The following is a 13,068-nucleotide window of genomic DNA, read 5'->3' on the forward strand; positions in this document are numbered from 1 at the left end:
GATTTCTAAAAAAATTTTATCAATAATTATTTGAGAAATCAAGAAATATGGAGAAAAAGGTATAATGGCAGCAAATGTAATTAATAAGACTGTTGAATGTAAAAAAAGGAAGGAAAAACAGACTAACAGTGTCACATGTGGGTTTCTCTAATTATAAATAGTGAATGTATCATTCTCGTAATTATGTTTGAAAAATGTATCAAACAATTAACTCATCAAACTAACATATCAGCAGCTTTAGTAAGAAGCTTTAAATACCAAATACAAAATTCAATCTGAGAAGTAAACACGCACCAAAGCTCGGTACTTCAGCATGATGAACACCAGATAAAGCATCTACGGTAGCAAAAGGTATGGAATGATTCAATCTGCCAAATCAAAAACACAAAGTCAGATGAACACTCCTTTTAAACGGATCACAATCAGACATCAAGTTTGGTAAGCAGAAAGAGAACTAAAAACCATTTCAACATCTAATCAACTAACACTTTCTTCAGTCTCATATGGAAGTCTACGAGAAAGCAGCGACCAGTTCCTTAGGGATTTCCAAGACACTAGGATCTAAATTAACAATGTCAATGGTTGATAACTGATCAAGACTAAAATACAGATCAAGCGCTCTGTTATGGCATCATCTGATTCTTACTTTGTATCCAAAGACCACCTTTTCGTACAAGGTAGTTCAATGGTCCGGTAAACTTTACTTCTTAGTGCTTCCTTACTGCAAGAATAGAACCCATATAAGACAAGTCATTTGGCCATAGTAATAGCTGATGATTATAGTGCATGGCCTTTGCGTTTTAAAGGTTTTAACGTGTAGGAGTTTGGTGTGGATTTTATCAAACAAAGAGTACTAAAACGTAATTATCTAATACTACGTACAGGTGGTAACCAAACAAGTAACGCGGCTCTGTTCGACGAAGCAGATCGTTACCGTTAACGGTAAATTCCCCGGACCAACAATTTACGCTAATGAAGACGATACAGTTCTCGTTAACGTCGTTAACAACGTCAAGTATAACGTCTCTATCCATTGGTGAGCATGCCTGACTTTTTAAGAAACATATATATAAAACTTTCATCCCTTATTTTTTCGAAACTCACCAAATCGACCTAAAATATTGGTTTAAGGCATGGGATAAGACAATTTAGAACCGGTTGGGGTGACGGACCTGCTTACATAACGCAATGTCCAATCAAACCGGGTCATAGCTACATGTACAATTTTACGGTACGGTCACGGGGCAACGTGGTACGCTCTGGTTGCATGCACATGTTCTCTGGCTCCGAACTACGGTTCATGGTGCCATCGTGATTCTACCTAAACCGGGTCTACCTTACCCGTTCCCTAAACCACACAGAGAAGAAGTCATCAAACTAGGTATTATTATTAATTACAATCAGATCCTTATGATTAAGCGTATTATCATAATAATTAATTACAATCAGTTAATTATGATACTAAGCGTTAATTTTCATTAAAAAATTTGGTTAACAATTTGATATTCTTATTATAGGGTGAGTGGTGGAAATCTGTTACCGAAATGGTTGTTAACGAAGAATTAAAATCCGGTTTAGCACCTAAGAGCATCATTACTCCAGCACCCATCTCAAATTGCTCAAGGATTAATTAATCATATAATTAATACTAAAATAATTAAAGCAATCCACTTAGAATTTAAACAAAATCATCCCTCCACTAGAGTAACCTAAAGAAGGTTGCTCATCATTTAAATAATTTTTCTTTAAATTTTATTAATTAATTATCAAATTTTACTAATCTATCATGAATAAAAAAATTATTTAATTTATATTACATTAAATAGAAAACAATAAAATTTTATAGAATTCAGAATATTAAACATATTTTACAAAATTTGGAATATTAAACATAAGATACAAAATTCAGAATATTAAACATATTTTACAAAATTCGGAATAAAATTTCTTGTTGGATTGCACCAAATTTTTGCCAAATATGCTCAATCAAGTCTTTTTTTCAAACGATCATGCATTTGTGCATCTTGAACGTCATTTCGATTGCCCATCATATTATTTAGATTTGTTGCCGTGTAGAAAACGATAAATCGATATGAGAAGTTCCGCTTCCTTCTCCGTGATGGAACTTTGATCCTTATCCGTGATGGAACTTTGATCGATAATTATCGATCTATTATTTGTAAACTCTCTTCCATAGTATGAAATATGTGATCAAAGAGTATTCTTATAGTATTACTGTGTTGATACATATACTACTAGTACATTAAACTATAAAGTAGCCTAGATACACAATATGCTAGTTCAGTGAACATATTATATTATTATAGATTGAAATAGAGAGTTTGAGAACACACCAATTATAATAACTTTTGACATAGCTGCAACTACACATCTCTGTTTACGAAAACCAGCTACAATCTGAGAAAAAAAAAATACCATTACACTCTAAACAAATCAAAAGACATCAAATCAAGATCATGGTTGATCAATGTCAGGGAAGTCACTCCATCAAATCATCAGCTTGGAACCTCGATGTCAGATTCGTTGTGTTAGTACTTGGCTCATGCGAAAAGTTGTGGTTGAATAACAACAGGCTTGTTGAGCCCGTATCTAGCCTTTGGATCTTCCGCTGATCCACCGAATGAGATGTTAGAAGCTTGTGTTGTTGTCACGACCATCAGGTCCAGCAAGGGATACACTCATCCCGCCAGATCTGCCTCTAGTTCCTCCGCTCTCGCTTGGTATACCTCACCGGCATTTACTGTAAGCATATGAGGGGTAAAACTTGGACTGCCAAGTTCTGCAAGTCCTCCACCTGCAAAAGCTAACATCGAAGTGAATCTACTCTTCAGGGCATTTTCCCTTTTAATACAAGCCTTTTCAGTTGTTACACAAATCCAGTTTACTAGACAGTAACATTCCTTTGCTTTATAGGACAAGTGTGTGCTTTGTCCTTATTCCAACTCCTTTCAAGTAAAACCAAAGACAAAGAGATCCAATATAGCATATAAGATCCATTTAAAAGGCATCTATTGATTCTAAAGAGAGACACTACAAGAAAACAGTCAATTAGCGACTACAAGTAGCGACTACATTTGTAGTCGCCAAAAATAACAACCAGATAGTGACCACTTTGCGACTATGTTGTGACTACAGTAATTTACTCGCCAAACAGTCACTGCTTTACGACCACATTAGATGGTCGTAATATAGTCGTCAATTTAGCGACTATTCTACGACTCATTCGGCGAGTCGTTAAACAGTCACCGCGTAGTCGCCAAATAGTCATAAAAGACAGTTAAAAAACGTGTTTTTTCTGTGGGGGCCAACTGATATTGAGTAGTCGCCTATTAGTGGCATAGATGTAGTCTTTAAAAACAAATTGCATCCATTTGTCATCTCATGCCAACACAATTGTCTTTCCTTCCCCAAAAAAAAATGTAGATCAAAAAAAAAATTTGACTTTATAAAAACTTTTATTTTCTCCAAAAAAATATATATATAGTTCTTAAAAAAACACAATATATATATATATATATATATATATAATGGCAGGAAATTTTTCATTAGAATTCGAATTAGTGGGGTTGGACCAATTCTCGTTTGGAAGTAGCCAAGATACAGTTCAGAATAATGGCGGTAAGTTTTTCTGTCCATGTAGTGTTTGCAAGAACAATAGATGTCTCTCGGGTAGAAGAGTTATGATGCATCCGTTCGATGCATTTTTTAAGAAGCCTATCATTTTTTTACTTTTATTCACAAACAATATTTGCATAGGATTTGTACTTATGAATATGCTCTATTTAAAGCATCTATATTGGTTATATATAGAATCTTTTCCTTATTTATTTTTTTGTTTCAATATTCATTAAGGATTAATAAATACTAAAATAATTTATGTGAAGATTTATTATTATAATTAAGATAGAAATTATATATAGAATAATATATTATAAACTCTAATCTTAAACTTATAAATTAATTCTTAATCTTAGAAATTATTGAATTTAGAAATTATTGAACTTAGAAATTATTAAATTTAGTTATATATAGAATTATTGAACTTAGAAATTTTTTTTGTTTAAGGTCATTGCATTAATTTAGGCCCAAATCTAGGTTAATTACCCAATTTAGGCCCAAATCCATTAACATTCCGTTAAAAAAAAAACCCTAATCTTCTTATCTCTTCTCATTCGAGACAAGGGTTCCTCGAGACAAACCCTAAAGCCGCAATCGACAGTCTCTCTTCACACTCTCTCTTCTCAATCGTCTTTCTCTTCTCAATCTCTCTTCTCAATCGACACTCTCTCTTCTCAATCTCTCTTCTCAGTCTCTTGTCTCAATCATCACACGATGCCTGCTCGAGGAAGAAAGAGAAAACTCGATCGTAATCATTCTCAGATTCCCGGAGGGTCAAGACTACGACATACTAATCTACCCAGTCAGTACGACTTCACGCCGGCAGTCCAAGCTCCTCGTACGCAGCAGACACCTGATGAAGTCCCCATTTTGCCACGACATTCAACGGAATCCCAGATCCGGGACTATCCTCCGCCTCAACAACTATTTCAGGGCTCCGTTACTCGCCAACCTCCACCTCAAGTACGCCGGTCTCCTTCAGTAGAAGTTAACTACAATCCAGCGACTCATGCAACTCTTCAAGATGACTCTCCGCCTTCTCCAGCTCAACGCTCTCAGGCTCGTAGTCATCAGACTCGTAGTCATCCATCGCATCCATCGTCCCAGGGCAACAACTTCGAAGAAGAAACTTCTACGGTGTTGCCGGAGCTCCAGGAGGACGTGGTTCGGGCTCTAAATGCCCTGCTTGTGGTGCCAGGTCGGGATAAGTTCACCACGGTCCTCTCTCCCACACCCTTACCGAACACCCAATGGTATGATTTTTCTTTTTTTTTGTTATTTTTGTAATGGTGTTTTGTGAATGTTAGAAGAGAAATCTGTAGGTCAATGTTTATTTCGTTTATTATGATTTCGTTTGGTTTATTGTGTCTTTAGGATTGTGTCTTTAGATTCATGTTTATTTCGTTTGGTTTATGTTTATTTCGTTTGGTTTATTGTGTCTTTAGGATTGTGATTATGATAACGAGAGTAAGTTTATTATGATTTCGTTTGGTTTATTGTGTCTTTAGGATTGTGTCTTTAGATTCATGTTTGTGTATTCATTGCTTGTGTATTATGATATATTGCTTGTGTATTGAGATTCATGTTTATGTTTACTGGTTGAAGTATTGTTTATGTTTACTGGTTGAAGTATTGTTTCTTTTGACTCATTAACTGATGCCTCTTGTATTGTTTCTTTTCGAGGTTTACTCGTGACAAAGGGTCAAAACTTGTTCGGAAGATTACTAAAATTCTTCTAAACAAATTCGAAGGTCCCTTCTACAGCTGGACATGTGTGCCGCGGGACAAACAAGAGAGATACTTCATTGAGTTCGCGGTAAGGATATATGTCACATGTCTTCTTTTCACTTACAATAAGCCTTATGTCACATAGCTTTACATGTCTTCTTTTCACTAACAATAGCTCCTTTTTTCTAGAAAACCCACACCTGGGATCCTTTGATAACCGGAACTGTTCAAGCTTATTTTGAGAAAATCTGTCAAAAGCGGATCAAAGACATGGTTAGCAATGTGAGGACTAGTCGAGTTCAACCAACCTGGATTGGAGACACTCTCTGGAGCACGATGGAGGATTACTGGGACACTGAAGAAGCACAACAAAAGAGTAAAACCTACTCTCAGGCCCGTATGTCTGACCGTAACGGCCTAGGTCCTCATGTCCACCTCTCAGGGCCAAAGTCTTATCAACAGCTTCAAGACGAAATGGTTAAGTGTTATTTACTCTGTTATTTAACTGTTATTCTTACTTAACTGTTATTTTTTAAAGTTAATCTCTTATAACATTGCAGGTTGAGGAATTGGGAAGAGAAGTCCGACTTGGTGAGGTTTTCATCAAGGCACATACAAAGCCTGATGGTACATATGTTGATCGGAAGGCAGAAAAGATTGCAGGGACATATGAGAAGACTGTTCAAGAGAGGTTGTCTCAGCTCGAGGCAGAGTCTTTTGCTGTGTCAGATGGAGAATCACGGCCACGGGACCTCACAACAGAAGAATATACAGAAATTTTCCTGGAGGTAACTTTTTTAAAAAACCAATACACATTTATAGTCTTGGAGTTTAATTTGTCATCTTCTAACCTCCACTTTTCTCTTATTTTCAAGTCCACTGAGAAGGATTCAAGAGGAACACCTTATGGAGTTGGAAGCCTCAAGGACTGCCTTGTCGATGGAACGCATAAGCAAGCATGTGGCTCAACTACCTTTGTGGCTCTCGAAGAACAGTTGAAGAAAGCTCAACGCATGATAGAAGAACAGGCTGCTCAACTGGAGCGGCTTGCTGCGCATGATGAAGAACAGGCTGCTCAACTGCAGCGGCGTGATGCAGAACTTGCTGCGCAATCCAAAGTTATTGCTGCCCAGAACGGCAAGATTGACCAATTCTCCATCGTGGAAGATTTTCTGAGGGAATGTGATCCGCGGTTTCAGAAGTTTGTTGCAAGCCATTCAGCTAAAGAGACAACTCCAACTCCATCAACATCTGCTTAAGGTACTCTTCACTTCTAGCTCATCTTATACAATCATCTGGGATCATTTCTTTTTCTTTGTACCTTCATTTTTTCAACTTGACAGAACCTTAAGGTATTGTGTTATAACAGGGATCAATTCCAGATTTGAGAAGGATACAAGCAGACGAAGCTAACTTGGGAAACGATTGGAAGAAGCTTTTCTTGTTGTTTTCTTGATCAATGTTTTTTCTTTTTGTTATCTTTTGAACTTGGGGTTGTAATGAATATGATGTTTCTTTCTTTTTGTTAATCTTTTGAACTTGGGTTGTAATGAATATGATGATACTTAAGATGTGTTTTGTTAAGATGTGTTTTGTTTATGTAATATTAATTGTAGTTATTTTTATAATTGTTCAAATATAAGAATTAGATGTAAATCCAATTAAAGAGAATTTGTAAAACAAAATTCAAATATAAAATTAAAGATAAATCAAAATAAATATTTATAATATAAATATAAATATTTATATGTAATATTATTTAAATACATAATCGTAAAGTAGTCGTAAAGTAGTCACTACATTTAGTGACTAATTTACGACTATACAAATAGTCTTAATGTAGTCGTAAACTAGTCACTAACTTAGTGACTACATTACGACTGATTTACGACTGATTTACGACTACAAAAGATTGTCGTAATGTAGTCGCCATTTGGCGACTAAAATTACGACTATAAATTTTAGCGACTCTCAGTTAGCGACTACAGGTTTTAGTCGCAATTTGGTCGTAACACTCCTTTTAGCGACTAAATAATGACTAATAGTGTAGTCGCTATTGGCTTGTTTTCTTGTAGTGAGACCACTGTAAATACAGGACAACAGTTGTGAGATAAAGACAATACCAGAACTAGGACTGTTCTGCTTCACCTAGATCTCTTCATCAGTTTGTAATTGATGTAATATCTACAAGAGAGAGAGACCATGATTCACATTAGTAAGCATAAACATCATAACCGTGTCGAATAGTATATAAAGAAATTACCCTTGCCATTCTTGAATGCTCCGTTCCTTGAGCTTCTTCCCGAAGGTAACCATCTTCTACAATGAAAATAAAAAGATGAAACAAACAAAATCGACTTAAAAAAACAACCAATATCATAATACAAAAAAAACAAGAAACGGTTAAACCCTATACAACAAAAGTTCACTGTCTTGTAAAGCACCATATCGTAAAGTGTTATTGTTTGTTCTACTAGGAGAGTTTAAGCATGATTATACAATCTAAAACACAAAGACAGTTCATCCCTTTACAATCTAAAACACAAAGCTTCAACCTCACACAACACAAGGAAATCTGTCGTAAATCAGACAAATAATCGATTTAAGCTCCAACCCGTAAACCCTCCATAAAAATCACAAACCAATTAAACATCAAACAGTACCCACTCTCACAATCAAATCGAATTTTACCTAAACCCTAACATTAACAACGAGATCAATAATTAAGTGATGAGAATACAAACCTTCTTTGTCTGATTCGTCTCCCGGTGGACCTCACCGTTCACATAAGAGCCATCAGAAGCAACCGCAGCCGTCGATGTCGCAGAAGGAGGTAGGTCGCCGAATCCACTGATTTTCCGGTTTGCTGTATCAATGGTGGCGATTCGCTGTTTTGTGTGTGATGAGAAGAGACAGACTCGGGGAAGAAAGAAGCAAAAATGAGGAGAAAAAAAAAATTTCTTTTATATTTTTTGATCAGCCATTCACAATGAGCCACGTCGCGATTCTTAAGGGTTGCTCAAAGTGCTTCACCAAGTATAAAAGCAAGTATAAAAGAGAAATCAGGAGAGTACTCATGGTCTAATATCTCATATGCTCATGTCATTAACGGCCATCCCAGTCTCGTTCCAAATTGTCCGTCTCAAGGTAAATTTATAAATTCGATTTCGAAGCAAACTTACATATGTTTTGATTAATATAGCAAGTTGAATTCACTATAAAATTATGATCTAATATTATTTATTATATATCAACAAAGGTAATTTCAAATTAGCGGTAGAAAGCGGGAAAACGTACAGGCTACGACTAATAAACGCAGCAATGAACGAAGAGCTCTTCTTTAAAATCGCCGGCCATTGTTTTACCGTCGTGGAAGTTGACGCTGTTTACGTCAAACCTTTCAACACCGACACGATCCTAATCGATCTGGTGAAACAACAACCGCGTTAGTCTCCGCTGCTCGTCCATCTGGCCAATACCTGATCCCCGCCACTCCTTTCCAAGATTCCGCCGTCGTTGCCGTCGACAACAGCACCGCAACCGCTACCGTATTACTCTGGCACGCTCTCTGCCACACCCACCAAAACTACTTCGCCGCCGCCTCAAAACGCTACTTCTGTTGCAAACTCGTTCGTCAGTTCTCTTCGGAGTCTCAGTTCAAACACGTATCCGGCTAACGTTCCGATCACCGTTGATCACGATCTGTTGTTTACCGTTGGGTTAGGAAACAACCGGTGTCACAGCTGTAAAGCCTGAAACTTCTCACGTGTCGTCGTGCCTACAACAGCTTTGCTTGAAGCGCATTACTTTAACCTAACCGGAGTATACACAACCGATTTCCCTGGTAAACCAAGACAGTTTTTCGATTTGACCGGAAAACCGCCTTTGAATTTAGCAACCATGAAGGCTACAAAGCTTTACAAGCTTCCATACAATTCAACAGTGCAAGTTGTTTTGCAAGATACCGGCAATGTGGCGCCGTTTAACTTCTTTGTGGTTAGTTTAGGAACTGGGAATTACAATTCCAAGAAAGATCCTAATTAGAAGTTTAATCTTGTTGATCCGGTGGAGAGGAACACCATCGGTGTACCTTCTGGTGGTTGGGCGACGATCAGATTCCGAAAAGATAATGGAGGTACATTTTGTCTAATTATCTAACAAAATCAAATATGATACTAGTATTAGTACATATTACATAGTAATATCCATAATTAATCAAATTGTTACAATGTATGAAAATGGTTTATATTAATTCAAATAGTCATTTTCATACATTGTAACAATTTGACTATTTGGTTTATGCATTGCCATTTAGAGGTACACACAACATGGGGACTGAAGATGGCTTTCTTGGCTGAAAATGGTAAAGGCCCAAACCAGTCAATTCTTCCTCCTCCAAGTGATCTTCCAAAATGTTGAAAACTCCATTATTATTTTTTGATGATTTCGATCAATTCTTTTCTTCACATTTTTTAAATTTGATATGTTTATGCTCAAGCGAATTGTCAACAAAGTCATTGTATGATTGTGTTAGCGTTTTAATGAAAGGTTGAAAACAAACGTCTTTTTCTGACGCACCAACTTTTTTTACAGCTGAAAAATTGAGTACTTTGTCCTAAATTTTAAACACTTGTTGTTAATACATGCAGTAAATCCCCAAACAAAAGAAAAATAAAAAAGTTCAAAACGTAATACCATACTGAAACTTAGAAAAAACATATATATTATCCGGATCAAAAAATTTGTAGAACTAATTTAAAGACAAAACTGAAGTTAGTGATCGGCTAGTTGGTAACACATAATAACGTTTCTAACTTATGCAAATAATATTTCGAACTTAATATCAACTAAAGTTTAAAGAGAACGTGTCTACCCATGATACGATAAACTAACTAAAAACAAAACTAAAGAGGTTACTTTCTTTTCTTCCAAAAAGTCGTTATCAACGCAGAATTCATCTGTCGTTGAATTCGATTGAGTGGTTGCAATGTCGCATTTTCAATTTAACAAAAGAAAGAAGAGAATACTCGTAATAAATCGATAGAAATGAAATAAAATGAAGCAAGAGTAATAAGTTTGACAGAAAAATAAGTAATTTGCTAATTATAGTAAGAGAATCTTGCTAAATATGGTATCCAAGAAGAAGTCACTATCTGTCGAACAGAAACTTGTGTCTGCTACTAATCAGCAGATGACACTTACAGTTTTACGCTTCATCATGCATGTGAGTGACACTATGCGACTTTAAATTTTGTGTTCGATCCCTTTCATCCTGTCCCTACCACATTTTATTACCCCCTCTTGACTATGTGTATTAATATTATATAATTCTTTTTTTGTGTCTAATCGAAATATCCAACTTTCATTATTCATGAGCGATTTAAGTTGGACTGGGTACCAAGGTTGAATCTAAATTAATGTATTGTGAATTAAGCCGTCTATCGTGATCCATTGGACCGTGTATTGCAAACAGTTAGATATTTTTGTAGGTATCATTCCGAAAGAAAAATTACATGAGTTTTACTACTGTTGGTTATAATAATTGGTTGCACTGCTTTATACTTTTACCAGTATATAATTGGCTAGAAGTGGAGCTGTGGTACCGTCCACATGAGGTGCTGTGAGACATTAATATTATAAACTTTTAACGATATGAGAGCGCGCCCGACACTTACATTCTTCGTATTATCTTTACATGTACGAATACTATATGATTAAGAAATACTAAATTGAAATACTATATGAAAATATCATTGCTGAATAGCATCTTCGTCCTTCAGGAGAATCGTCGTCTTTGCTTGGACCAGAGATGAATCGATGGGACTCTAGAAGCAAGCAACACATATGAGAATCATCAACGACGGAGTAAGAGAGAGATAAAATTGAAAAAGAGAGAGAGAAGGATGATAAGATAACCTGATCGGAGATACACGGATGGTTCTCCAGGAAGACGAAGAACAAGTGTTAAGAGACTGTGTTGATGTTGTTTTTAGTTGCTGACAAATTTGTGACCCTCGTATCGTATATATATAGAAGCACCTGATGACGATGATGATACTATTTCTTCACCAGAGGAGACATACCTAGCAAACTTCCCTCTTCAAGAGCTGCTTTAGTGGCATTCAAAGCATCTGTCACTCTGTCTTTCTTCTCACCAGCTTCAGCTTCACATACTCCTCCAATCTACACACAATTAGCTCCAGAATTTATAACACGACACTTACTAACCAGGCTGCTATGATTATGAGACAACAGAAACAATTAATAATGGACTAACCTTCAAACTGAAACACCTCCAGAGAGCTTAGCTTAGCTAACCGTTATTGCAGTTTCTCCTTGTCATAATATGAGGTGCTCAGTTCAATTGCTGACCTAATCTGTTAATTGCAATACAAAACAATTAGATGGATGACTATTTTACATCTTCAATTCATGTGATTATCAATAATAAAATTTTGTCAACTAAGTGATCAGGGTGTTATGAGAAAAACCAACCTGCTCACATCTTTCCTCAAAACCAACCTGGCACCAACGTTCTTGCTTTTCAATGCTTTTGGCAACTGTCACACCATCTTTTATCACTTTAGGAGCACCCCGACTTTGCTCAATCACAACATTACGTCCCTTCAAAATTAGAAATACAGAAAAGCCAGTCACATTGATGCTTAGATCAAACTGTTATTGAGATAATAGAAACTGATACAAGAGTAAAAGAAGATATAGAATAAACCGGTCACACAAATCACATGTCTCTAAAGGAAATGACAGATTTTGCAATAGACATAAACCTCCTAACCAATTTATGTCCAAATCAATTCACAGTAGAGTAGGATAGAAAACAACAAGAGTACCTTTGGACCCATTGCAAGATCTTTAACACCCTTAAGCATCAAAAGCTCGAGCTTCAACACCAAACTTAATTTTCTTAGGCTGAATAGTTCCTGCTCCAGCTCATCCTGAGAACAAAGAACAACAACGAAACCGTTAGCAAAATCGGGATACAGCAAATAGATTTGAAGATAAAAAAACCCAGATCGATTCAATCCCTCATTGCCTAGTAAACCCAATGGTTGGATCCCATAATCTCACATTCATGCCTAATAACACATACAGACACTGGTTATTGATTCAAATAACCCTAATTTGCTGAACGAAAATCGCGGATTTGCTCACCCTGAACGTCTCATCGCCGATCGTGACCATCATCTCCGGTGGATAGAAGACTCCGACGAGCCAATTTATCCTCCATTGGCTTCCGATTTCGTGAAGGCTTGTCGGACACAGAGAGAGGAAGAGAGAGAGAAACACGGGCCAAATGCTTTTTTTTCCTAATAGCTCTGCGTCATCCAACAATACAGTGACACGTATGGTGTTTTAAAACATAAAAAAAAAAAAGAGATCCAAAAGTTCCAAAAAAGAGTATCCAGTGTTATTTTGTACTATTTTTGATTTAAATTTTAAATCCTAAAATTAAATGGATCTCACAGTTCCAAATGGTCTAACAACGTTAATGATTGGGGTCAAACTAATAAACCATTGCTAATTACAACTCGGTTTATCTTTCTTTTGTACTTTATCAAGTTCACGTCGACAGCCCACCTAAATTATACTCGGATTTAGCTTATGAGAAGGCCATCTATACTTTCTTTTTCGGTTTTTGCTCTGATTTGGTTCAGTTAGATTTATCTGCCTTGGTTTGTT

The 13,068-nt window shown here is 36.3% G+C and overlaps 2 protein-coding genes and 1 pseudogene across 2 annotated transcripts; 2 read left to right on the forward strand and 1 right to left on the reverse strand.

Moving 5' to 3' along the window:
- Positions 1-625: 625 nt before the first annotated feature.
- LOC104767994 (laccase-10-like) lies at positions 626-9,937 on the forward strand (annotated as a pseudogene).
- LOC147920739 (uncharacterized) lies at positions 4,162-6,951 on the forward strand. The gene is made up of 6 exons (XM_087501495.1): positions 4,162-4,892; positions 5,323-5,455; positions 5,557-5,844; positions 5,928-6,155; positions 6,243-6,627; positions 6,737-6,951. Exons 1-5 carry the CDS (start codon positions 4,354-4,356, stop codon positions 6,624-6,626), a joined length of 1,572 nt encoding a protein of 523 aa, XP_087357621.1. The 5' UTR covers positions 4,162-4,353; the 3' UTR covers position 6,627; positions 6,737-6,951.
- Positions 9,938-10,983: 1,046 nt separating the features above from the next.
- LOC104766707 (heat shock protein 60) lies at positions 10,984-12,723 on the reverse strand. The gene is made up of 6 exons (XM_010490644.3): positions 12,541-12,723; positions 12,219-12,323; positions 11,863-11,991; positions 11,645-11,744; positions 11,284-11,550; positions 10,984-11,192 (listed from the first exon to the last, which is right to left on the reverse strand). The coding sequence occupies exons 1-4, from the start codon at positions 12,571-12,573 to the stop codon at positions 11,688-11,690; spliced, it is 324 nt and encodes a 107-aa protein (XP_010488946.1). The 5' UTR covers positions 12,574-12,723; the 3' UTR covers positions 10,984-11,192; positions 11,284-11,550; positions 11,645-11,687.
- Between the last annotated feature and the right edge of the window lie 345 nt (positions 12,724-13,068).

The sequence above is a fragment of the Camelina sativa genome, chromosome 19, assembly GCF_030686135.1.
Source record: "Camelina sativa cultivar CO46 ecotype springtype chromosome 19, ASM3068613v1".
In the NCBI taxonomy this organism is placed as follows: Eukaryota; Viridiplantae; Streptophyta; class Magnoliopsida; order Brassicales; family Brassicaceae; genus Camelina; species Camelina sativa.